Source organism: Zeus faber, assembly GCF_960531495.2.
Source record: "Zeus faber genome assembly, chromosome: 6".
NCBI classification, from domain to species: Eukaryota; Metazoa; Chordata; class Actinopteri; order Zeiformes; family Zeidae; genus Zeus; species Zeus faber.
This window is the reverse complement of record NC_137201.1, coordinates 35,008,120-35,035,555: the sequence shown is the minus strand read 5'-3', so window position 1 is coordinate 35,035,555 and position 27,436 is coordinate 35,008,120. Positions and strand designations below refer to the sequence as shown.

The following is a 27,436-nucleotide window of genomic DNA, read 5'->3' as shown; positions in this document are numbered from 1 at the left end:
TCTGGTGTCAAGATTCACTTTATTATTCATTCATCCACTGCACTTTACCATCCTTCCTATCCAGTAGCAACTGCAGTACAACACCCAGGAACCAATTCCAGCTCTAGAGCTAGTGCCTTGCTCAAGGGCATCAACAGGGGTGTGCACCTGACACGCACATCTTTTAGGGTGGGGGACCAAATGCAAAGTGCACACAGAAAGGCGTATCCCACAATGCATTGTTAACAAACATAACAATGTGCTGAAAAGGGAATACTACTCATTACATGATAATATAGTATGTAGTGTTTCTGAGAAGACAAAGACGAAGAATACTAAAGTACGCAGGTAACAAGATCATTGGTCCGTATACCCCATAACTGCACCATATACCACCCAAATAGTTGAATTGTCGTTTATTAGGATTTATAAGAATCAACTTTATATCAAATTATAATTTTGGAAAATGGTAATCATTTATCAAACCGATTTACTGGTAATACACATACATTAAGTTTTTCAGTCAAACACTTTATAGAAGCAGCGATAAAATAATACATAACAATAAATACAAGGAGCAGAAGTCGTGTGCAAATGTCCATCCAGGAGGATTTTAGAAAACTGTCAAAAATAAGATGGTTCTTCAGTGAATGGACTTGTTTCCAGGTCAGATCAGCTCCTTGTGGAGGAAGCGGTGCACTTGCTGGGCCGCACCGTGGCCCACCAGCGGCTCCAGGTCCCGGACCTCTGCGCCGCAGAGCTCCTGTAGGCTGGGGTAGCTCTGCAGCAGAGCCAGGGCCTTGGTCCTCCCCACCCCGGGAACCTGCTGCAGCAGAGACACCAGCAGGGGCTCGTGGAGCCGCGACACCGCTCCCCTGCGGAACGGGTTCTCCCTGGACTCCCCCTGGACCTGGGGGGTGGGGGCACAGGCCTCAGGGAAAACAGGTTGTATTTGTGTACTTCAGTAGTTTGTGTAAGGGATGGACGCGGACGTCATCAACATCCTGTTTGTTTACTGAGAGTGGGTACATTTTAGTTGACGTACTAAAAGGTGTGTAAATGTGTACAGTTAGAATAACACACTTTGTGATACGGAAAGGTGTCCATTTTGCAGATGATGAGTTTAAAGGGATATTTATTCTGTAGAGACAGTGTCAGGACCACCATGTACTCAAAGGGTACATTATCTAATTAAAATATCAATTTCATAAGTTTTGATCAATTCCACACGCTCCCACCTGGTTCCTCACATCAGGGGGCGGAGCTTGGAATGTGTTGCTGTCAGCGGAGCGGGGTGTTTGCGGCGAGGGACTGACGGATCTCACTCCTACGGACAGCACCACCGACCGGACACTTGGGGAAAAGCTTCGAATCGTTTAAAAATAGTTCTTACCATCTGAGCGATCAGCTGAGAGGCCTCGCTCTGACCGCCGACGGGCAGCAACGACAAACCCAGTTCCAAGACGACAAACTTCTGCAGCGAAGCGAAATACTGGTCACTGAGCCGGGTCCGCTCCACCAGAACCATCTGCTGCCAGCTGCTGTGGGCCTGGGACACAGGAGCGGGACATCGAACCAGAGCACCAAACCACGTCGGCCTCTCAGAGTAACTTAGAAGCGCGTACTGACATTTCGGTAGCGGACCAGTTTCCTCTTGTAGCTGCTTCCTGCCACGACGTCGCACTCGGACACGTAGAGGACGCAGCTCCTGCTGGGCAACAGGAAGTCCACCACGCTGAGGTGCTGCTCCAGCAGGACCTGCACCCCGGAGGCTGAGGAGCGGAGGACAGAGGATCAGGTCTGAAGCACGGTCAAGTCCTCATCGTCCCCCAGGGTGGGACAGACATCCAAAACAATAAAAACACAGTAAAGACAAGAATAAAAACACAAGTCGGAGCTGAGGAAATACCTGGGATCCCTAAAAAAGCCAAAGTAAATGTTTGGTTAAGTTAGTTGTTGCAGTGAAAAAGACTTTACTCAAACATGACGCACAGACGCGTAGAGGTTGAGTGGAAAGCAGCTTAAGTGGAGACCGACGCTAGAATTTTAGAGTTCCTGCAAACGCAGCATTGAACCATACAAACCTTTCAAGTTTTCCGTCAGAGCAGAGCGTCTCCACTTCTCACAGGCGATGACGTGTCCGAACGGAGGAACCGCGTTCAGCATGACGTCACATTCTACTTGGAATTAAACTTTCCGTTTGTTTCCAAGTTCTTCTTCTTCTTCTTCTTCTTCTTCTTCTTCATCATCACGTGAGCAGCAGGTTCGGCTCCGTGCGCCTCCTGTGGACAAAAGAGGGAAATGCACATTTAAAACGCGACCAATTCATACTTTTAATAAAAGTAAAAATAATAATAATAATAATAATAATAATAATAATAATAATCATAAATGACGTTGTTAACGAATCACTGATGTCAGTAGTCTATGGATGTCATGGATCCGCTGCACTCAGACAAGGTGAATGAAATGTGTATCGGGGGCAGTCCTGACATGCCGTCATACCCGTTTGATCCAGGTCCATTATTGCGGAATAATTGAGTATAAACTGTATTATTTTTTTATCATCACGCACCCATGCGAAAATGACAAGCTCACACAGGTCACATGATAGCATTACAGTCTAGGGATTGGTCAACAATCGGACCTCACCAAGATGGCGGCACATGAAGGTGGGACTGACATCAGAACTTCATGGCTGCGCTTCAGGACGCTCTGACTGACGTAGACTGGGACGTGTTCCAAGCGAGTTCAAGTGACGTCAGCGAGTTTACGGAGGTTGTAGGGAGTTTTGTGGCTACGCTCGCGGATGAAATCGTTCCCACGGTGAAAGTTCGGATATTTCCAAACCAGAAACCATGGGTTGATAAATCCATCCGCTGCGCTCTGAATGCGCGCACGGCCGCTTACAACGACAGACTTGTATCTGGCAACATGGACAACTACAAAGCGGCGTCGTACAATCTGCGGAGGGCGGTGAGGGACGCTAAACGGACGTACAGAGAGACCGTGGAGCTGCAGATGGAGCGGGGGGACACCAGACGCTTGTGGGAGGGGCTGCGAACAATAACTAACTACAAGAGGTCCACCGTCGTTCCTGTCCCGAAGATCGCCTCTCCAACCTGCCTGAATGACTACCGTCCGGTGGCCCTCACCTCAGTGGTCATGAAGTGTTTCGAGAGGCTGATTAAGGATTACATCTGCGCCTCCCTCCCCCGCACCTTGGACCCGTTGCAGTTCGCGTACCGGCAGAACAGATCCACGGATGACGCGGTCTCCCAGGTACTGCACACCACGCTCACGCACCTGGATGGCCAGAAGGGGGCCTATGTGAGAATGCTGTTCATTGATTATAGTTCAGCTTTCAACACCATAGTTCCCACCAGACTGGCTGTCAAGCTGATGGAGCTAGGATTGAATGCTCCGCTGTGCACCTGGATCCTGGACTTCCTCACAGGCCGCCCCCAGGTGGTCAAGGTGGGGAAGTACATGTCAAGCTCCCTCACCCTGAATACAGGATCCCCCCAGGGCTGCGTCCTCAGCCCCCTACTGTACTCCCTGTACACACATGACTGTGTGGCCAGGTCCAGCTCCAACACCATCATCAAGTTTGCTGACGACACCGTGGTCGTGGGCCTGATCACCGACTGCGATGAGAAGGCCTACCGCGAGGAGGTGGCTGACCTGTCACTCTGGTGCCAGGACAACAGCCTCCACCTGAACGTCAGCAAAACCAAGGAGCTGATTGTGGACTTTAGGCGTGGATCACAATCGAGGACGCACGCGCCCTTGTGGATTAATGGGACTTCTGTCGATAGGGTGAGCAGCTTCAGATATCTGGGAGTCCACATCACAGAGGACTTAACATGGACTGTTCACACAGACACTCTGGTGAGAAAGGCGAGGCAGCGTCTCTACCACCTCAGGCAGCTGAGGAAATTCCGGGTCTCGGTGAGGATCCTCAAGTCCTTCTACTCTGGAGCAGTGGAGAGCATCCTGACAGGCAACATCACTGCCTGGTTTGGGAACTGTACTGCCCAGGACAGGCGGGCCCTGCAGAGGGTGGTGCGTTCAGCTGAACGTACCACTGGAACTACCCTCCCCCCCTTGCAGGAGTTATACACCAGGAGGTGTAGTAGCAGAGCCCGTAGGATCATGAAGGATCCTCATCACCCCAACAACGGACTGTTTCAGCTGCTGCGGTCAGGCAAGCGCCTCCGCAGTCACGCAGCGAGAACAGAGACTGAGACGGAGTTTCTTCCCTCAAGCCATAAGAACTGTCAACGCTGACCTCACCAGGGGTCCTAACTGAGCCATGCACTAGGCTCCACTACCTACTGTACTGTATGTAGCATACTGTACCGCATACTGTATCACTGTTCAGGGTTGTTCGTGATGCCGTATTGCTGCGCCGTACTGTTTTATACTGTGCTGTATTATCCCAAACACTACCTCACACTATTCACATTCACATGCCACTTTAATTCACATGCCACTTTAAATGCACATATCTGTATATACATAGCCATATTCCTTCAACCTATTCCATTTTATTTCAATTTATTTTTTATTGTATTTTATTCTATATATTTTTTATCTTATTCTATAAGTATTCCACTTACTGTATTACGTTTTAGGAGTCAGTTAGTCGGTCTATTAGAAAGGAATTTTCTACTTTTTATTTTATTTTATTTTTGTACTTTTTCCTAGGACTTATTGTGTGCTATCACCGGGTGCGTTGCATTACATTTCACTGCATATATGTATGGAAGTATGTATATGTATGTGACAAATAAAAATCTTGAATCTTGAATCTTGAATGTCATGGATCCGACGAAGCCACAGACAATCTGAATAAGATTTGTATTCGGGGCCCTTCCGACATGGCGTCGTTCGAGTCTCATCCAGATGGGTTCAGTATTTGTGGAAGGAGTTTGTGATCAGCAACCAGTACCTCGCCAAGATGGCGCCACGTACAGATGTATAAATGCTTGCATGCACGTACAAGTTGATGGAGTACACAGATCAGGTGATAGTGCTGCAGTGTACCAGGCCGTTACCAGTCAACTTCTGTACAGTATTAGAAATCATAATAATAATAAACGGCTCAAGAAGGTACTGCACCATTTGAAATGAATGCATGTTCATGGTGAGCGCAAAGAGGATCACTGAAATTGTGATGATCCCCTTCTAGAGCTTGATCCACTCCGATGTTATAGTCCCAGCAGAGACCCTCAAGCTGAAGCTGTTGTAGTCCAGTATGAGGTCTCTGAACTTGCCTGAACTTACCTCAACCAGCTTGTGGGGCATCGAGTCATAGGTGTTTGTGAGGTCCAACCACAGTACCACCAGGTCCCCCTTGTTCTCCCGGGCTTCCTGGATCAGCTGGGTAACCACTTTATTGATGTTACATGGAGGAAACCCCATGTTTTGGGTGGGGCTCCTTACTGACGTTACGGGGAGGAAACCCCCTGTTTTGGGTGGGGGTCGTTAGGTGGAGGAAACCCCATGTGAGCACGGGGAGAACATGCAAACTCCACACAGAAAGGCTCCTCATTGGGAGATAACCCACCGGAGCACGGTGCCAACAGCGCCCCAGGCGGGAATCGAACCCAGGACCTTCTTGCTGTGAGGCAGCAGTTTAACTGTGCCAGTGTACTCACACAGTATTTTACAGTATCTAGTTTATAAATATAATATAATAATAATAATAATAATAATAATAAGAAGAATCTTTAATTATCACGCAACACACCACACTGCAACACACGCACACACACACACACACACACAAGGGGGTGTTGTGTGTTGTGTGTTGTAGTGTTGTAGTGTTGTGTGTTGTAGTGTGGTGTGTTGTGTGTTGTGTGTTGTAGTGTGGTGTGTTGTAGTGTGGTGTGTTGTAGTGTTGTAGTGTTGTAGTGTTGTAGTGTGGTGTGTTGTAGTGTTGTAGTGGTGTGTTGTAGTGTGGTGTGTTGTAGTGTTGTAGTGTTGTGTGTTGTAGTGTTGTAGTGTTGTAGTGTTGTAGTGTGGTGTGTTGTAGTGTTGTAGTGTTGTAGTGTGGTGTGTTGTAGTGTTGTAGTGTTGTAGTGTTGTAGTGTGGTGTGTTGTAGTGTTGTAGTGTTGTAGTGTGGTGTGTTGTAGTGTTGTAGTGTTGTAGTGTTGTAGTGTGGTGTGTTGTAGTGTTGTAGTGTGGTGTGTTGTAGTGTTGTAGTGTTGTAGTGTGGTGTGTTGTAGTGTTGTAGTGTTGTAGTGTTGTAGTGTGGTGTGTTGTAGTGTTGTAGTGTTGTAGTGTTGTAGTGTTGTAGTGTGGTGTGTTGTAGTGTTGTGTGGTGTGTTGTGTGTTGTAGTGTTGTAGTGTTGTAGTGTGGTGTGTTGTAGTGTTGTAGTGTGGTGTGTTGTAGTGTTGTAGTGTTGTAGTGTGGTGTGTTGTAGTGTTGTAGTGTGGTGTGTTGTAGTGTTGTAGTGTTGTAGTGTTGTAGTGTTGTAGTGTGGTGTGTTGTGTGTTGTAGTGTTGTAGTGTTGTAGTGTTGTAGTGTGGTGTGTTGTAGTGTTGTAGTGTTGTAGTGTTGTAGTGTTGTAGTGTGGTGTTGTGTGACATAAAGATTGTTTCTTCTTTTCTTTTCTTCTACTTTGGACTCGACTGGGTCTGGTCATTTCACTTTTTTCATGTTGTGCCTGATTGTCACCACTAGGGGGCGTTTGCACGGCGCAGTACGTGGTGACGTCATTGCGCCCAACCGTTGAGCGGACCTATCAGCGAAGAGCTTTTATTTTACCGTCAATCAGAGTGTGAACCCTCGCCCGGCTCGTTTAAACAGTACTTCTTCTTTTTTATAAGAATAACTCAGCACGTTTTTAATTTCTTTTTTTTTTCCCCAGAAGGTTTATCTTCCGATCAGTGACTTGAATTCACTAAGCTCCAGGTAGGACGAAGCTCCTAAATGTTCCCAAAGCGGTTCCTAACCCTTTCCGTGCCGGAACCAGTTGTGTGACGTACTATCTTTAGCTACTTTAATATTGTGATTATTCCTCTTAATTATGACTTTCTCATCCGTCTTAATTGGACCGGTTCCCCAAACTTTGAGGTTTAGTTCACAAACATTATTACATTTAACTGTAATCCCACAATAATGAAGAATAATTCAGTTTAAAGTGACTGGGAAGGTTGGTGCTGCGTTCAAATCCACAGCGAAAGTTGGGAATGATTGAGATCAATTTAGATTACGTTACATTACGTTACATTACATTACATTACATTAGATTAGCTCAAGTCAGGTCAGGCCAGATCAGGTTAGATTAGATAAGGTTAGATGAGGTTATATTAGATTAGCTCAAATCAGGTCAGATTAGATCAAGTTGGATAAAGTGAGATTAGGTTAGATGAGGTTAAATCAGGTTAGTTTAGATAAAGTTTGATTAGGTTTGATTAGATTAGGTTAAGTAGATACTTTATTCATTGCAGTGTTATGGCAGCACACTGCACAACAAATAGGCAATAAAGGTAAAATAATAAATATAGAAAATCAAATGGCAATAAACAATAAAGCTCTGTATCAGTAATGCGAAGTGTAAAAGTAGAACAGTTTGCGTCGATGCACATTGTTGTTCATTGTGAAGTTGCATCAAAAATGTGGTTATGGTTAATAATGGATAAAGAAGTTTCCAACAAACCTTTGTGTTGAACCCTCCCAAGATGTTTTGGGCAAGTTGTTGAAACTGATGAATGCAGCATGAGCGGAAGGATCAGTGATCTTGGACGTATTCCCTGCAATCTATAGATTTGTGGTTTGGTTATTTTAATATTTACATTTGAGTGCAGTTGCAGCTGTTTTCAGGATCCGAGTTGGATCAACGAACCCAGAAGCATGTTGAACATATCAATTTTGAAGGTACCTGGACAACAAATACAAAAGAATATTTTTTCTGACTGTAACTACATTTGGTAAAAATGACCCTATAGTCCAACGTTTGTGTGTTGTGTTGAGGTTGAAAACCCGTCGTGCCTGTGGGCTCGGGTCACCAGGAGCTTAGGTGGAGTGGAGAGCCAGAAGCAATATGAAGATTTGCAGGTCAGGATGAATCTGTTTTACCACAACGTTAGTCTGGACGCAGAGCAGCTGAAGCCCAGCTCCATAGAGGAAGGACAGGTAACACAATCTGCTTTTGTACCGAGACATAATAAATCAGTTTTTCTCGTTAATAAAATGAAATTAAATTTCTCGTGCTGAAACCTGCTTGGACCCCAGGTCTGCGTGGTGTTCTGCTCCTCAGTGAAGGGGTGGTGCAGGGCGGTGGTGGAGTCCGTGGTCCTTCAGGCGTCAGGGTGTGTGGAAACGCAGGTCGGCTGCCTCCTGGTGGACCACGGGGAGCACGTGGTCGTCACCTCTGACCAGTAAGACCACAGCTCCCAGTTTGTCCCAGTCGCACCCGAGGTCATCACAGGGATATTTTGCACCGAGTTGATGTCATTGTCACCCTCATGATCAGTGGATTCACTTCCTGCAGCCAAAAATACAAAAATCAAATACTTCCCTGAGGACACACCTGTTTGTGCACAGGAGCTCACTGAAATCGGGGAAATAGCATGATTGGTTGAAACTAAATGTCCTGTACGCTAACGCATCCTAAGGGCTTACTTGTATGGAGCCATTTACAGTGTATTGCCATCACATCCACACACTGCTAAATAAGATGGAAGTAGAAAGTGATTTTTGAGCAATTAAACGTTTCAAGTCGATCGGCAGTTTCAACCAGGCGCTGTGTTCCAGGTCTCAGTTTCCTTTTAATGCAAGCACAGATTAATCTTGACCAGCTTGAGAGATGTTACTTGATATAGTCACTTCCGTGGTATTTCATAAAACATGTATCAATGAACTAACCCTGCGATGGCCCCGGTGCAGGAAGCGTGAACATTTCCCATCATGCAACGGTACCACAATGTAAGAAATGGACTCTAATCCTCTCTGTTGATGGGGTCAGAATCCGCACGGCTCAGGAAGGATTCCTCCAGCTCCCCTTCTGGGCTCGCAGGTTCCGACTGGCAGGAATCAGACCCACAACCCTGCGGATCTCCATCTGCGAGGAGAAAGCCGAGCTCACGTAAGACTGGTGCTGCAGCAGATTGCACAGCACACGTGGTGTCACACTTCTTACCCTGCTCGTACACATGACGGAGAACAAATGGAAGTTTCTTGGTGTTAAGCGGGGTATGCGCTACAAGAGAATGAAGTCGATTTCCCCCCTTCCAACAATCGTGAGCAAAGTCCCAATTTCTTGATGGTTCTACAGATTATCCTGTGGTGTGGGGGACTCCTTTTTTTTTTTTTTTTTTTTGTTCACTTTTCCGATCTGCTCACGGTGCCGTCCTGGCAGTACTGATTGCCAGGGTTGGGCCGGTGAAAACATTTTTACACAAGGAGTCCCACTATGTATGTGACAAATAATCTCTTGAACTTGAACTTGAACTTGAACTTGACTCAACCATCTGCACCGAAAGCCGTAAATCGTAAATTTCCCCACTCCGGAAGTAGTATCATTTACGGGAAGATACCGGCACGGCTGTGAGTGCAAGTGTGTGGGAATGGAAGCATCAGATTTTGGTAAAGTAGGAGTGGAGCCAAATCCAAATAGAGCACAAATAGTGCCTTTTTATTTTAATTTGGTTTTGGGGGGGGGTGGTGAGACTGAACCATGGCGCTTGGGTGCAAAGACGATTAACTGAAACACGTCCGCTCTCTACGGAGACAGGTCTTTATATTTCTTAAGAATGCTTCTCACACCCTCGACGTGTCTTTTAGAGTTCGGGATGGAGAGCGGCGCTAGGCGGTGAACATCCGATCAGGAAGTAGGAAGTGCTTGGCGTGGGGGGGCATGGGGCAGCAGCGCTCGGCTTCACCTGCGGCTGCACAGGAGCGTGGAGCCGCAGGGAGCGAGCGACAGGGAGGGCTCGGACGTTGAAGGACAGGTTGAAAATGATCACACTGATCGAATGCATCCAGGTTGGGGGGCTCCGTCCCCGTGTCAGGTGGGGCGGGGAGACGGGGAGCCAAGCGTTGGTCGCTGAGAGCCAGGAAAGAAAACAAGCCAAACCGGATTGTACCGGATTGTACGTCTGTAGCTGAGTCTTCTGTGAGAGTCACCGCTTTCTCTCTGCTGTGGTGTTGGTGAGAATGTGCTTTATCTGGTTGCCATGGTGATGTTAACCCATGATGTTCAGTTCTTACCCACGCTTCCTTTTTGCGTTGGGAGGTGACTTGTTGAAAAAAGCAGGAAATGATGTCATGTGTTTTGTGGTCCAGTTCGTCCAGCCAGTGGGACAGCTCTGCGACACGCTACCTGTTCAACCTGCTGCGAGGTGAGTCCCCACGTTACCCGATGAGGCCAGATGCTACAGACGATGGTTTGTTACCGTGGTTACGGTTGACTAGCTCAGCCTGACATTTTGACTCTGAAGCCTCCAGCCAGATGGAGGCGCTGCTGAAGGAGGAGCAGAAAGATTCCATCGAGCTCTATCTGACCGTTCAGGACGTCAAGGTGAAGAAAACAAAACTGAAACCGAAGGAAATTTCCAAGAAAATATTAAAACACAGGAACACATGGCATGAAACAAAGCAGATACCATTCAATTCTGTTTCAATTTCTGAACTATTTGGCAGTTATGCAACCCCCTTTCTACTTGAGTCATTACATTACATTACATTTCATTGATCAGACGCTTTTATCCAAAGCGACTTACAATTGTTCAATCACCGACGGACGCAGCCATCAGGAGCAATTAGGGGTTAAGTGTTAAGCTCCTAATTGCTCCTGAATCATGTCCCACCAGAGTCACAGATGAATTCAAATATGACATTTCTGGATTAGACTGAATTCTTTCCGTGAATTAATTTGTAATTTACATCGGATGGTGAAACTGAAAAGTTGGAAGCAATTCTCATCACTTATGAGATGTCAGTACGTCGGTATTGAATCGTATCGTGAGCCTTTGCATTGAAATCGAATCATGTTATATAGCAATAAAAATTGTATTCTTCTATCAATCAAATACATTTTCAAAGTGATGAATGTCAACTGAAGGTTGTAATTGGGGTTTGAATTCATCAGCAGAAATGTGACATTATTATATTAGTTTCCATTGAGATCAGGATCAGTGGAACACGTGCTCCCAGACAGACAGACAGACAGACAGACAGACAGACATCCAACAATGAGTAAATCAGATGAAGGTTTCTGGTGAAGGTGGTGAACTTCCTCAGATCTGTGTGAACGACGACCTGGTTGCCAAGAGGTTTGCGTACTACAGCAGCACAACGGGGGGCGGCCACGTGCTGCAGGAACACGCTCCCGCCATGTTGGCGTGCGACATCTTCTCCGACACCAAGCGCTTCCTGGCTTCCAGAGGCTGCAGCGTCAGGACCACCTTTCCCACGGCACCCAACCACGGTACCAGCGACCGATACGCAGCATGGCACTGTGTGGCGATGCAGCGATATACTATATATTATTTTATTGTTTTTGTTTTTTTTGTACCTGTGATGTATTTGTTATAAACATTGTTATTTAGGTGTATCTAATATTTAGTGAAATCTGATGGTGATGATGATGATGATGATGATGGTGACTCCTCTATCTGTGAACAACAAGAGTCTTGTTTTTCAGCTGCAGTGTTTGAGAAGAGACGTGTTGCGGATCTGGAACCAGAGAACGGGACGACCTTCAGCTCTGCACTGGAGGTCAGATTGGACCGTGCGGTCTCTGGAGCCTTTTGGTCCGACCCTGTGTCCCAAAAAGTCCTAACATCTGGTCCCGTGTTTCAGTGGAGGCTGGAAGAGGAGGAGGAGGAGGAGGATGAAGAAGAGGGAGATTCGCGGGTCCAGGATGCACCAAAACATCCAGACAGGTTTGGTTCACACTGTGTCCTGTTGGTGTCCCCACACTGTGTCCTGTTGGTGTCCCCACCCTGTGTCCTGTTGGTGTCCCCACACTGTGTCCTGTTGGTGTCCCCACACTGTGTCCTGTTGGTGTCCCCACACTGTGTCCTGTTGGTGTCCCCACACTGTGTCCAGTTGGTGTCCCCACACTGTGTCCAGTTGGTGTCCCCACACTGTGTCCTGTTGGTGTCCCCACACTGTGTCCTGTTGGTGTCCTCACACTGACTGAAACCATACCTTGGAAATAAAAAAACACAAAACAATGGTTGACGATTTTAAAAATGGAGATGACGATATAATTTGTGATAAGTAAAATAGTGAATAGTGAAATAAATTATTTAGAATATGCTTAAATTGATTGACACATGATTTGAATACCTAACCACATAAACAGAACATTGATTTAAATAAGACATTATAACATTTTGGGACTTAAATAAAACTGACACAATTTGGATCCGTTGCTCTGGAGCTGCAAGCGAACTCCATGTGTGAGGTCACAAACACGGGATATGTTTTGGACATTTCAATTCGACCAGCTTACTATTCATGTCACGTATAAATAAAATGATTTTTCTAATGATTTTTTTTTTTAGTCTTTTGCAATGTGTTTATCGCAAATATGATTTCTGATGCTCCATAGGGCAAATATTTAAATCGACACCTCAGGCATTTAAGTGGCACCTTAATCTGAGTTGTGATTGGGTCCGGTATGGTACCGGTCATTTAGGAACTGGGGCCATATTGGCAACAACTGCGCCATTGGATGTAAACATAACATGTATGTGACCCTGCCCCCACCCCCATTCAATTTGCGTTTTGGCCCCATTCAGTATGGTAACTACACCAGGTCCAAAATCCAGGAATAGGAACGGTTCACACACAACTGCTCCTTGCCAAACTGTGCAGAGTGGAACTACAACTGTTCGGCCTGACCATGGAAAAGGGGCTATGAAGCTCTGTGTGTTTCTACCCCAGTGTTCCCATGGAGTCCAGACCCCGCCCACAAGGAGCAGCCAGGACCAGCGATGGGGAGGAGGAGAAGGCCTGTGAACAGTGAGTTACTGACAGGGCCAAACATTAAAACATGAATGTGAATTTATTCTAGTGATGGTAACGTCTTGTACTTCAGACTGTTGGCGTGGCTGAACCCAGAACCAGAAGCAACAGATGAGAAGGTACAGCAGCAAAGAACCATGCAGTAATATTATGTACTACTGGATCAAATTACAAAACTGTGGACTATTTACTAATAGATTAAATGCACTTTATACTAAGACTGCACATTGTATCAGATTTTTATCTTTATTGCAACCCCAACCCCAAAAATATACGCTTGCACGATGGGATATGCAACACACAATGTATGAGTGTAATCTGATATTTTGGAACTGAAAACAAAAATATATAAAGAAAAATATATATATCCTACTTTACCACTTTGCACAAGAGGATTGAATATCCTGTCTCTCTGCAGGTTGTCCACAGTGACCCCAGCAGGCAGGGAGTGTTACTGCACTCTGTGCTTCCAGTGGAGCCCTGCAACAGCTTGGCCGACGCCCCCCTCTCGGGCCCCCTCCGCAGGGTAAAAACGTGACCCGGCCTGAACTTAGTATTGTTTTTATTTATAAGTTTGAACATATTATTTATTTCATATCTAAAATAATTGAGGAATTTCTGGAATTATTATTCGTAAATATTCTTGTTTGTAAATAAAGTAAGAAAACACTCATAGGGTCATTTTCTAGAGTTAAACTGGTTCCGGTCTCAGGTTCTGATCCGGCTGCAGTATTCCAGCCTGGCGGCGGCCGAGCGCTACGCCTGGCCGGCTGTGGCGCGTGGTGATGACGTCATCATGGTGGCGGCCAGCGCCAATCAGCCGCTTAGCTACCTGCCCCCCCTCCTCACCCACCTGCAGCTGACCCTGCCCCCTGTCGCTCTCGGCGGCCAAAGTGGGGTGAGCGCACGCACACACACACACACACACACACACACACACAGACACAGCTTTGACATTTCACTGCATATATGTATGAAAGTACTGTATGTATATGTATGTGACGAATAAACCTCTTGAATCTTTTATTCCAAGTAGATTGTTCCTCTGAAATGCTGATTTTACTGCAACTTGTTGTTGATAATGTTGTTTGTGGTTCAGGACCGGTCTACGTCACAGATTCTCCGACACATCATGTTTCCTAGTGTGTCCTAACCTTAAAACCCCAAAAGAAAATTAGGGAAGCAGCTTTTTGCCTCTTCTCTTTTTTTTTCTCTCTGCCGCTAAACTGTTGAGCACTGTTCCAAAAAATATTAGGAAGACATTTTGAAATGATTGCTGACAACATTCAGATATATATTTGCAACATCTTGGCTCAAATGTCTTCCAGTGTTTTAAGTTTTGTGCACTATTTTCTATTGAATTTGAAACACTTTAAAACTGACTTTTATCCACTTTCACTATCTACTGAGTTTGTTTATCCTTTTTATGCTTTTTATTTTTTTTTTTTGTATGTATATGAAATGTATTATTATTATCATTGTAGCCCCTGGTGGTCATCCTGTGTCCTGGATGGGAGAAGGCCCAGGTGGTCTCTGACCTGCTGGACGACCTGCAGCTCCAACACACCTTTCATCCAATCACAGTGCTGGTGGGCGTGGCTAAAGATGAGGCCAAAGCTGTGAAGATCCCGAAAAACTGTAAGTGAGTACTTCCTGTGCAATTCCTGGAGAAGGAGTCAGGAACATCAGTGAGATGCGTTGGAGAGTCTGAAAGAATGCGTTTTTAATGCACTGCTGCTGTTTTCATTCAATCTTTATTTTTAATGTAAAGCACTTTGAGTTACATGTTGTTTGAAAGGTTGTTATTATTATTTCGAAATGGATCCTGACTGCATCATTTGACCCATAATCCAGTATCCACTGTTATCAGTGTTTTGTATATATTATTTATTCATCTGTACAGTGTATTTAAACCTACACCTCCACCTCGCCCTGTGCTTTCATTTATCCTGTTGTATATCCTATGTATTTGTGTGTTTATATACTGCTCATCTTTCATCACAGCTATTGTCTGCGTGTGGTTGTACAACAATGCACCAACTCATACAAGTCAAATATACTTGACCAAACAAACTGTTCCCAGGTCTGCTACTGGTGACGACCCCATTCAGTCTGCAGCGTCTGCTCTGCTGCCACTGCTTCCTGTTCATGCGTCTCAGCCACCTGGTCCTGGATCAGGCGGAGCAGCTCTTCTCTTTGGCACCGCAGCAGGTGTTGAGCTGTGGAAATACATGAGATAGGAATCCAAAGTATTCATCAAACCCCTTTAGTTCCAAGCAGACAACCAGAAAAAACTGGGGCTTCCTCTTGGATGTGTTGGCATGCGTGCTAACGGTGTGTTCCTCTCAGATGGCGTCCATCTTGCAGCACTACAAGAAGGTTTCCTCTTCCTGTCCGGGACGGATCGTGGCCGTGGCCAAAACCTGGAGCAGTCACATGGAGGAGCTGCTGGCCAATCACATGTCTTGTCCTTGTGTCGTCATCACTCTGCCTAAAGAGGCTGCGCTATACGCTGGCGTTCACCAGGTGAGTCTGGAGTGGGAGGAGCTTGGTGTTTGTGGGAGGAGCTTGGTGTTTGCAGGGACGACGCATTTTTGTCGGCCAACCTGGAAGTTAGCATCGCCCTGGTTCCCACGACAAAAAGAAAATTGGATTGTTCCAATGGATTAATGCAGAAAATAAGTTTTGTCGCAAGCAAACGTCTTGTTCAGCAAGATAATCTTCACAAATGAATACCACTTTTGTGATTTATGAAGCGTAATTTCAATCGTCAGGAGTAAAACTCTAACGTCAGGCTGTAAAGGAACTTCAAAGAACTTTAGACGCGTGGTTGGTGAGATAAATCTTTGCTATCAGAAATGGACGGAATTCTTTGTTAATTATTTTGCAAAATATGAGAGAAAATGCAACAGGACGTACACTTAAAAGCAGCATATCCGTCTCTCTCGGACGGACTGTCTAAGGGAGCTTCTTATAGACAAAAGCGAGCCCAACATTGCTTTGTGACCCATGTTTGACATTTAGCAAACGAGAAGCTTGTTAGAACATTATGTTCGTGACATTCCGAGGAACATCGTTGACACCTGCACGTAAACCTGGAATATCCTTTCTGTGATGTCACACCAGCTGGCACCGGCTATGGAGCTAAATATGTTTAAACTGTAATCTTTGTTGTATCAAGCATCTAAATGATCAATTATTACATTTCTTATCACAAGTATCTATTGTTTTCTATCACAAACTATACAACATCACCGCCACCAAGCTTCCTACTTGTAGTTTGATTTTGGGGGCTTCCCTCGAGTTTGAATAGTTTGCATGAGCGCGAGTATAAACACAAGCAGGGGCTGTGAAGGCCAACTAGTGAGTAGAAAACTTTCCATGTTCAGCGCGTCCGCGATGACATCACTTTCCCACCATCTTTTTTTTTTTCTTAAAGAAGTGAAACCCATTTTTAGTTAAATTTGCGTATCAGCGCCAATTTTCATCCAATAACAATAAATCCTAATTTGTTCTAATACTAAAAATGATCGATGCTTAGTCTGACGCTACCAAAGTGTCTGTGCTTGTGTGCGCAGCAGAGTTGCAGCACAGTCTGTTCATCACGACAGGAGGGGAGGCAGTAGGAGACCTTAGATCAGGTATCGATTCATCCGTAATTAACGCCTGTGCACAACCGGACACTCCACGCCCTAAAAACATCCCATGGATTACTTTTAACATTAAAGGTCAAATATTATACTCCCTTTCAACAAGTTCATATGTGACAGCGACTGGTGTTTTGGGTCTCAAGTAGACCAAGGTCATTTTACACATGTCATACATTGGAATCTGAAAATATTTGAAGAAGATGCTTATTTGAATGTTGGTAGCCCAAACTCATCAAGCGGAGAAAATGTGAAGATCCTGAAGTTTTCCACACTTCAGAGGCAGGTAAGGGGTGGGAACACTAGCTGTAAACTCCGCCCCCAGCCACTCCCCCACTAGACTACCTATCATTGTCAGTGTGTAGAGTATAAAAAATACACCTAAAAAAAAAAAAATACTCTCCCTAAGTATGGGATTTATTTTTTTGTTTATGTTTAAATCATTAATTTACAAAACATTTTGAAAAATGCATAATTCAAGTGAATCCTTAAATTTTAAGTTGAAGATCGTTCACTTTTCCAACCTATCACCAGTGCATTCTGAGAGTTGTTTTCTGGGAGCCGCCCACCGCCTGCTCAGCGATAGTAATGAGCGTCTGCCGCCCTCTTCTCATAATTCATAACAACATGGAGATGACCAGAAGTCAATGTTGTTGATTTTTATAACATTGTTATGGAAGTGACGTCAGTTCTTCTTCTTCTTCGTGTCCTCTGCTGCGTTGCGAGGGAAAAAAAACAAATTTGACCATGCGAAGACTGAGTGTAGTAAAGGTTCATTTAAACCTTATTTTATCAAAACGTTTTCACATTTGACATCAAAGGAACCGTCTGATCGCTGTTCGTGCTGTTGTACCAAGTGCAACAATGGCTGAGTAACTCCCAAACTCAGCTCTCTGAGGTCCCCAAAACATGGCTGAAAATACCACTTAATTAGATGATGCGTTCTAACCATTGTAGCATGTCTTTACACCCTGTTTCTTGACGGGCCCTTTCTGTGTGAGTAACTTTAAATGTAGATGAGCTGCCGCGCCCACTCCAGAACTGGTTGTGGCTTTCTGGCCGTGCCTCCTTGATACCATGGTTACGCTAAGCATTTACCCCCCATGGAATGGCCTGGGGGCGGTATAATTCAATGAGCCCCGACTTGATGTACATTTACATTTAGTCATTTATCAGACGCTTTTATCCAAAGCGACTAACAAGGGAGAATAACATTCAAGCTACATTGCGACAGAGATTAGTGTAACAACAACATTAGTGTAACAATAAATACTGCAAGGTGGTGCTAAGTAATTGTAGGTTAGGACAGGAGGTACTCACTGAAGAGCTGGGTCTTCAAGTGCTTCTTAAAGACAGAGGGAGGTCCCCGCTCTGGTCATTTTTGGCAGCTCGTTCCACCAACGTGGAACTACAAATGAGAATAGCCTGGATTGCCGTGGCTGTATGGCCGGCAGAGCCAGGCGACGCTCATTTGACGAGCGCAGCATCTGGGGGGCAACATGTGCTCTTACAAGAGCATCTAAGTAGGCGGGAGCATTCCCAGCAATCACCCTGTAGGCCAGCATCAGAGACTTGAACTTGATGCGGGCGGCTACAGGTAACCAGTGGAGCTCGATGAGCAGCGGAGTGACATGTGCCCTCTTTGGCTGGTTGAACACCAGTCGCGCCGCCGCATTCTGTATCATCTGTAGTGGCTTCACCGCACAGGCCGGCAAGCCTGTTAAGAGGGCGTTGCAGTAGTCGAGACGGGACATCACCAAGGTTTGTACCAGCAGTTGAGTGGCATATTGGGTCAGGTACGGCCTGACTTTTCGGATGTTGAGTAGTGCGAAGCGGCAGGACCGGGAGACGGCGGCAACATGGTCCGAGAATGTCAGTTGGTCATCAATAATGACACCAAGATTCCTTGCAGCCTTGGTAGGAACAAGAGATAGAGAGTTGATTTTAATATCAATGTTGTGATAAATACCTTGTTTGGCCGGGAAGACCAGCAGTTCCGTTTTCGCCAGATTTAGTTGAAGATGATAATCCTTCATCCATGTGGATATGTCAGTGAGACAATCCAAGATCCGCGTCGAGACAGTAGGGTCGTCGGGCGGGAAGGACAGATAGAGTTGAGTATCATCCGCATAGCAGTGATATGAAAAGCCATGTGAGCGGATGATCGGGCCCAGTGAGGTGGTGTATATGGCAAAGAGGAGGGGTCCCAGCACCGAGCCTTGGGGCACCCCTGTGGTGAGGTTGTGAGGCACAGACAGCTGGCCTCGCCATGTCACACTGAACGAGCGCCCAGTAAGGTAAGATTCGAACCAGGAAAGTGCACTGCCCGTTATGCCCATACTTGAGAGTATGGACAGGAGTATGCTATGATTGACAGTGTCAAAAGCAGCTGATAAGTCAAGCAGAATGAGAACCGAGGATTTGGCAGCAGCTCTAGCAGTTTTTAAGGCCTCTGTCACAGACAACAGTGCTGTTTCGGTGGAGTGAGCACTTTTGAAGCCAGATTGAAGTGTATCAAGAAGGTTGTTTCTTGACAGGTACTCTGTAACCTGTCTAGAGACCGCCCTCTCTAAGGTTTTGGAAAGGAATGGGAGAAGAGAGACCGGCCGATAGTTTTCTACTTGATTGGGATCGAGTGAGGGTTTTTTGAGCAGTGGTGCGACCCGAGCCACTTTGAAAGCGGAAGGGAAAGTGCCGGAAGTTAGGGAAGAATTAATCATATGTGTGATTGCCGGGGTGATAGTCGGTGATATTGCTTGAAGGAGGTTAGATGGGATCGGATCTAGCAGACAGGTAGTAGGACGGCTACATGTTAGTAGTTTAGATACCTCACTTTCAGCGAGGGGGGTGAAACCAGGGGACAATGAGCCTAGGGCTGGAGAAGACAGGTTGTGAGTAAGTTGTTTAGTGAATTGGCTGCTGATGGCTGCCACTTTGTTTGTAAAAAAGGAGGCAAGGCAGTCAGCAGTGAGGTTAGTAGCTGGGGGAGGTGGTGGAGGGTAAAGCAGAGACTTGAAGGTGGTGAATAACTTACGTGTGTCTGTGGCACCGTTGATCCTATCGTTGAAGAAGGCCTTCTTGGCAGCAGTGATGCTGGAAGAGAAGGAGGACAGCAGTGTCTGGTAGCTTGCAAGATCCTCAATTGTTTTGGATTTGTGCCATTTCTTCTCGGCTGCTCTGAGGTCAGTGCGCGTTGTCCGGAGGGTGTCAGTCAGCCAAGGGTGCGACTGGGTTGATGGAGCAGGTCTGGTGGATAGTGGACACAGGCTATCCAGACATGAGCTCAAGGTGGAGCAGAGGGAGTCAGTGGCATAATTTACCTGCAGAGAGGAGAAAGTGCCGTGGGGTGGAAGAGAAGAGGAGAGCACAGAGGAGAAGTGTGTGGGAGACAGGTTGCGGAGATTGCGGAGGATAGTAACCATGGGTGGGGAGGTGGGGGGTTGTTTTGGTAGTTGGACATTGAAGTGGATGAAGAATTGGTCAGAGAGATGAAGAGGAGTGACCCATAGGTTGTCCGTGGTACAGCTCCGAGCAAGAATGAGATCAAGCTCTTTGCCAGCCTTGTGAGTCGGTGGAGTCGGGATCTGTCTTAGGTCGAATGAGCGAACCAAAGACAGGAAGTCAGCCGAGCTCGCACCGTCCAAGTGGATGTTCATGTCTCCGAGGACGAGCATGGGACACTCATGCTCAGGAATTGATGACAGCAGGGTGTCAAGCTCATGTAGGAAGTCACCTAGTTGTCCTGGTGGACGGTAGATGACGACCACATAGGCTTTCACCAGAGCAGACACCAAGACGGCGTGATATTCAAAGGAGGCAAAGTTGTTTAAAGGCAGCAGTGGATTAAATTTCCATGTGTTGGAAATTAGCAGGCCAGTCCCACCACCACGGCCAGATGCTCGAATGTGTGGGAGAATGAGTAGTTAGTGGAGAGTGCAGCCGGGGTTGCGCTATCTTCCAGTTTAATCCATGTCTCAGTGAGAGCAAGGAGCTCCAAGGAGAGGTGGTTGGCATGACCAGAAATGAAGTCTGCCTTGATAACTGCAGATCGACAATTCCACAAGCCAACAGAGAAGGAGGTCTTTGCAGAAGATGTTTGCTGCAGGGACCTGAGGTTACCCGGATTGCATCGGCGTATGGTATAACGAGGCTTTCTGGGTGACCTTGAAGTTGTAGGGATGCGGTAGTAGCACATTTTGTATGGAGAGAGAAAGAAGGCAGGTTTGCCTTGTTCGGTGTCCTTGCTTCGGTTGACGTGCAGAGGTAGACGTGCGTCTTCACACGAGAGCGACTACAAATGGGCCAACGCTTGAAGCTAACGCTTCAAGGGCAGGACCATAAATAGGTGATAGAATACAGCTGCTCATGTGATTAGGGTTGCACCTGGCTAAGAGCACGCCCACATAAGAGAGGACTTACCTGAATTGGGGGTGTGTCTGGAACACAAGCTTGTTGGCAGATCAGCAAATAGCAGTGAAATGTGCAGAGTCAAACCAGTAGTCCAAGTTGCAATACTACAATACGAGCAGTAATACACTACACAGCAACCTCAGCACTAGAGCTCGACTCAGAGTTCAGTTTGTAGTGAAGGGTATTTATCCCTGTTCAGCGGAAGGAGGACACGCCCAGAAAGTTAGACAAAGGGTTTACTGATTAGAGGGAGTTGCTTGGCTCACACCCTTGCTGATGGCTGAGCAATTAGCAGCAGATATGGTAGTACTACCCTGAAACCAGCTAGGACAAAGTAAGTGCCAAATAAGACTGAACCAGCAATAATAACAAGAAAAACAAGGAGGGGCAACGGCTTGTTGAATCACATGGTTTCTGAAAGGCAGCTTTTTATATTTTATTCCACAGTGTGTGCCACCACAGACCATCACAGACCCACATGGATGTGCACAAGCACTGAACAAAGGACTTTTCATCACGACCTTTAATATATTGATCAATTATATGTATGTTGATCAGACTTTGTCTTTCATCAGTCATACCTAGCATCAGCAAATTTTTATTTATTTGCACAACTTGTTTCCATCTCAACAAGTTGCTGAACGAACTGAAAACCTGCTGGGGTGTGCGTGGTTGAACTGTAGGAGTGTGTTTGGTGCTTGGGTGGAGTTAAGCTCCTCCCTCTTTACTCCGTCAGATGATCCTCCTCGCTCTGGAGAACACCAAGATCTCTGTGCTGTTGGGTGCGTTGGATTTCAACCCCGGATCAGGCCAGAAGACCCTAATCATCACCAACTCAGCTGAGGAGGTGGAGCATGTCTTCCAGGTGGAGGAATATAGATGGAGAGCCGGGATCTACATAGACTTTATTTTAACAGACTTGGTGTTCTATTGACGGCAGCCATGTTGTCTTCAGGCAGTGAGCAAGACGCCCGCACTGTGCCTGAAGGCCAATCAGGACTCCACCCACCTATTCAACAAAGCTGCAGAGCAGTGGAATAAGGACATCAGTGCCGGAACGCAAGTCATCATGGGTAACGACTGATCTTTGACCCCTGCAGTCACCACAGATGAGTGTAGTGACTGTTCTGTGACCTTTGACCCCCTCTGCAGTGACCACAGATGAGTCCCTGAAGGCTCTGGGGATCAGAGACGCTTCCTGTGTCGTGCACTACTCCTTCCCTCCATCCCCCCGGCTCTTCGGCACCCGGCTCTTCAGCATGGTCCACCACTTCAGGAACCTCTCCAACCAGGATGTGCACCAAGTGAAGTCCCTGCCACGCCTTGGTGTAGAGTTTCTTTATGGCGTCAGATGGCGCCGCTCACTCTAGTTAGGATGTAGGCGGAGCAATACGAGGGACGTGGAACCAGGAGTGATTATTCACAGACATTATACAGGAATAACTGACCGCTGAGTTGAGTCTTCCGCAGAGCCACGTCATAAAAACTGTCACGCAACACAATGTGTGACAGTTTTATGGTGACTTTGTTCCAGAAATTCAAGAGTGGCTTTGGTCTGCAGTTTGTCATTCGGTGGTTTTTAAATAAAGAGGCAGACAGATGTGCACACGAGCATCTCAGTTTATATAACAGTTTATTTTAGGGAGTCAGAAAATAATTCATGGTCAGTTTGACATCACACATTCATACGTACTTAGGATAAGGCTAACCTTGTGGCAGGAAGCCACGGTAGAGCACGACCGAAAAAGTATGTGAGAGAATGAACCCTGTGTGCTGTAATAATGACGTGACTGTGCTACATGAGGTGTTGTTCTTCATGATGTGTGTATATATGTTTATATGATGAAATGGATTTAGATTAACTGTTACATCTTCACATCGTGCACCTCTCCCTGCAGCATGCGCACTGTGCGCTCGCTCGGGCCCCCCGGTCGCTGCTCCTCATGTCGGAGAGGAATGCCAGCCACGTGGAGGGCGTGCTGCGCTACCTGCGGCGGGCGGCGTGCGTACTGCCCGCAGAGCTGCTGTCCTTCGCACAGGGCGTGGAGCAAGCCAGAGAGCGGAGCAGGAGCAGCATGCTGCTCTGCAGCGCCCTCAAGAGCGTTGGAGTCTGCAGGTCACATGCTTTTTATTATTATTATTATTATTATTATTATTATTATTATTAATAATAATAATGATAATAATAATAATAAGAAGAAGAATAATACAATGACCTTGACTGGCTGAACATTAACAAACAAAATTATGTACATTTAAAAAATAACTATAAGAACCACCCACACTGTAGCTTGTTGTCGTTCTGAAACAGAATAATTGATTCAATGTAGATCTTTGTCCTTTCCAGAAACAGCAGCGTGTGTCCAGATCGCCACTGGTTTGATTCCCAGCTGGACCAGTCACAGCTTCCTGCTTCTGGGATGATAACGGTGAGCGTCCACTGAGCCGTGTCAGATTCAGATCAGGAAGTGATCTTTCTTTCAATATTTTATTTTGCGGGTTTAACAAGCAATAAGACGGATCACCAGGAACAGTCAGGTACCAGGTAGCCTCAGACATGTATGAAAAAATAAATAAAGAAATTTAAAAGGAAAAAAGATCAGGAAGGTATCTGGTCTCCTCAGATCAGTGCGGAGCGGATGGCAGGTCACGTGACTGCTCCTCTCGTCCAGGTTCTTCCTCTGTGCGTCCACTCCGCCTCCGTCTACTCCGGCCGCATTGTTGACCAGACGGACAATGCCTTCCACAAGATGGCGTCCGGCATGGTGGCGTATTACGCTGCAGAGAAGTTGGCGGTGGTGGAGCTGGAGGAGGGCGGGCTGTATGCTGTGCAAGAGGGCGGAGCTTACCACAGGTCAGCACACACCTGTACAAACTGGTCCAGGCTGGGAGGAGCAGGATGAAGTGATGCATTGGAGAATATAACAGAGATAACACACCCGTGTGTGTGTGTGTGTGTGTGTGTGTGTGTGTGTGTGTGTGTGTGTGTGTGTGTGTGTGTGTGTGTGTGTGTGTGTGTGTGTGTGTGTGTGTGTGTGTGTGTGTGTGTGTGTGTGTGTGTGTCAGGGTGAAGGTGTTGCGTGTCCCGCAGAGAGGTGATCAGCTGTTTTTCAATGTCCCGGTTTTGTTCGTGGACGAGGGCCGGGAACAGGAAGTGCGGTTCCGCCAGCTGCTCCAGCTGCCGCTCCGCTTCCAGGTTCTTTCAGGACAAGCGGTGGAGCTGATCCTGTGCAGGGTCCAGCCGGCAGACGGAGAATTGTGCTGGAACCCCGAGGTCCAGAACCACGTCACAACCTCCTTATGGCGTCAGTAGTTGTAGTTAAACGGTATGCGATGGCCCATCAGTCCTGTGTGGAACTTCTTCTTCTTCTTCTTCTTCTGGCTACAGGCGACTCGAATCATCAGCCAGAAGATCTGCGGCGTGGAGCACCGAGCCCGAGCCGTGCTGAGTCTGGGAAACACCGTCTTTATTGATCCAATGGTACGGCTGCCGGCTGTCAATCACTCACTCGCCCCCTCCATCAGCTCTGGCCTAAATCCAATGATATCGCTAAGCTTTCAAACTACAACTGAAAGGTGGAGATTATGGGTTATTGCATTTGCATTATGTTATGACATATTACACTGAACTTTGAATGTGAATGTTGCAATCATCAGACATTTCCATTTTCCAATTCAAAAATCTTGATACAGATGAAATTTGAGGTCTGTGTTTTATATGAAATCTAGTTTGACGTCAGATTCATGTCAGATTCACATTCAATAGGAAATGGATGTTTTAATGGTTCAAGGTTTAAAAGGGACATAAAAAGTTAAGACTGATTTAGGATTTCAGTCCGTCCAGCTTGAATTCATACACTGATATTATGAACTCTAACCTTGGCGTAGAACGCTTTTATGATGGAATGTGTTTGTGGTTCTGTTCCAAGGTGAAACTGAGCCGCCTCCCTGGAGTCAAGACGGTGATCAACGAGCACGACGTGCGCTGCGAAATCCTCCGGACCGGGATGGGAACCAGCAACCCCGAGCACCTGGACCTGCTGAAGGCCCTGTGCGAGGGGGGTGGCGCTGCAGACCGCGGGGCGGCCAATCAGAGGGCAGGGTGAGGAACCAGGAAGCGTCTTGGCGAAGGAGGAATCCAACCACCGAGTCGTGTCTTTTGTTTCCGGGGTTGATGACCTTTGAGCAAACACCTTCTGCTTCCTCACTGTGGAAGGAAATGTGGGAAGGAAGGATGAATTATGAGGAATTTCTCAATTTATGACAGCTTACGTTCTCCTTCGGAGTCCATGGCGTGTTCCTCGAATATTTCAAACCACAGATCTGGAAGTTTTTCTCTGTGTCTTCTGGCTTTGTGCAGAGCGACTGAGCTGGGACCAGATCCATCCCAGTCCTGGAGCCACGCTCAGAACATGGACCTGACCAGCCCGGGTCCAGAGGGTCCAGAGGGTCCAGGTGGAGCGTTGAGACGCTGCACAGAGCTACTGGAAGGCGCTGGGTACGTTCCTGAGAAACTTGTGAAATGTCACGGTAAATGACAGGGTGGAGCGGTCAGACTTTCTTTCTAAAACATCGTCACCTCTTGATAAATATCGTTTGGGCCTGAGGCGACACGAGCTTGAAACGGGTTCTTTTTCCGTCTGAAAAAGCTTCACTATTCCAGATCCTCATGAAGTTCCAGATGTTGTTTGACATGTAGAATGATCAAACTATTGATTGTTTTTCTTGGCTGTGTGGGTTTGCCATCCCCTCCATCAGGAACCAGGGCGTTGGGGGATTTCTACTTCCTGCTTCCTGTGTGTCTGGAGTGCCCCCCGCAGGAGAGAACGGTACGACCACCACAGAACGCTGGTTCACAGAGCTACCGCTACACTGGTGATGGACATAAATATGATGAATTAATTTCTATCCACACAGACAGCGGATTTATATTTTAATGTTCTCCACTCTGGATATTCAAAAACAAAATTCATATGAAATAAATACCCAGTACCCAGAACTCCATCACAGCTCCAGTGTGGGAATCTTGTTGACGTTTATTTATATTCATAGTAGCTGCAGCAGCAGAACTGTGTGTGTGTGTGTGTGTGTGTGTGTGTGTGTGTGTGTGTGTGTGTGTGTGTGTGTGTGTGTGTGTGTGTGTGTGTGTGTGTGTGTGTGTGTGTGTGTGTGTGTGTGTGTGTGTGTGTGTGTGTGTGTCATTCATCACGGAGTGCCTGGTCACATCGGTCGGTGGGAGGACATTTCAAGTCCCCGTGTTTGACCCCCAGGTAGCGCTGTGCTCACTCCCCTGCAGGGCCACGTTTTGTGGAGGACACTGGAGAAGATCACGACTACGTGGGGTCGCTGAGCGGCAGCGAGAGCGACTGAGGGCACTGCTGCTCTGGGCGTTGCCATCTGAGTTCTGCCTGGGTGCTAATGGATGCTGAGTGGCCAATGGACTGTTCCTAGTTCCTGTCGAGTTCAAACCTTATTTTCCGCTTCAATGTGCTGTTGTTGATCAAATATAAATATGATTTAAAAATAGTTTTAAGTTGATAAATATAAGATTAGAATTCCTCCAGTTTTCAAGCTGTTCAATGGGGCAAATCTTCATTTATTTGACTTGTATGGTGATCAGATATAAATTGTAATTTATTTTTGTGATGTCCTGCTCTGGAGGAGGTGGACCTGCCTCCATGTGGAGCTCCTGTTCGTCATGAAGCTCAAATTCATGTAAAAATCATATTTATTGATCAACAGTGATGCAGCGAAGTGGAAACTAAATAGAAATTAAAAACCCTCCAGTGCAGCCTTCATTTGAATAAGGTAAAGAGATAGATGGATGGAGGGAAGGATGGATAATTCATCCCAGAGGGATATTGCAGATAACCTGATGTTCAAGTTTATATTTTGTCTTGATGCTTTTTCTTTAGTTTGACTCAAGTTTTTTTTAATTGTTTTTTTTCCTGTTGTTTAAACATCCAGGAATGTGAATAATTCTTCCTTTAATGTCGTAAACAAGTCGCACTGTGATTGAGGCTGTCATTGGGATTTGTGATATTATGATTTATATGATTTATTAATTTGTAATTAAAGTTCAGTTGAAGCATCATATCGAGCAGAGGAATCGGACTCTTTCTGTCAAATGTTGCTGCTAGTATTTTGTTCTGCTTATCATATGAAATTGAATTGCATGGTGACACGCTGGCTCCTCAGATAAGATGCTACTTTATTGGTTTCCTGTAGGGGCGCTGCAGCTCAGATAACATATGTCCAAGGCAGGATTATTATCTTGCAATTTCAATCATTTCTGGAGGTGGGAATGTAATTCAGGATGCCTCGGCACGATTATGAATCGATTCGTATCGATATATATTTTTCTAAATCTCGAGTCCCAGGTCCAGGTGAAGCCATAGAACAGGTTGCGCC

General features: G+C 46.2%; 2 protein-coding genes across 2 annotated transcripts; one reads left to right on the top strand and one right to left on the bottom strand.

The window, feature by feature from the left end:
• On the bottom strand, positions 1–2,200 carry faap24 (FA core complex associated protein 24). Its single transcript, XM_080002679.1, has 4 exons — positions 2,064–2,200; positions 1,609–1,751; positions 1,373–1,528; positions 1–889 (listed from the first exon to the last, which is right to left on the bottom strand). Exons 1-4 carry the CDS (start codon positions 2,143–2,145, stop codon positions 647–649), a joined length of 624 nt encoding a protein of 207 aa, XP_079858805.1. The 5' UTR covers positions 2,146–2,200; the 3' UTR covers positions 1–646.
• Positions 2,201–7,844: 5,644 nt separating this feature from the next.
• Positions 7,845–26,395, top strand: tdrd12 (tudor domain containing 12; the record flags this gene model as incomplete). Its single annotated transcript, XM_080002986.1, has 28 exons — positions 7,845–7,868; positions 7,965–8,126; positions 8,226–8,371; positions 8,959–9,078; positions 10,278–10,333; positions 10,433–10,512; positions 11,235–11,421; positions 11,638–11,711; positions 11,796–12,115; positions 12,888–12,965; positions 13,042–13,087; positions 13,387–13,494; positions 13,681–13,866; positions 14,453–14,606; positions 15,052–15,179; positions 15,318–15,494; positions 21,762–21,890; positions 21,981–22,098; positions 22,178–22,329; positions 22,924–23,141; positions 23,373–23,454; positions 23,698–23,853; positions 24,117–24,299; positions 24,414–24,506; positions 24,955–25,127; positions 25,386–25,523; positions 25,784–25,854; positions 26,322–26,395. The coding sequence occupies 28 exons, from the start codon at positions 7,845–7,847 to the stop codon at positions 26,393–26,395; spliced, it is 3,633 nt and encodes a 1,210-aa protein (XP_079859112.1).
• Positions 26,396–27,436: the final 1,041 nt, after the last annotated feature.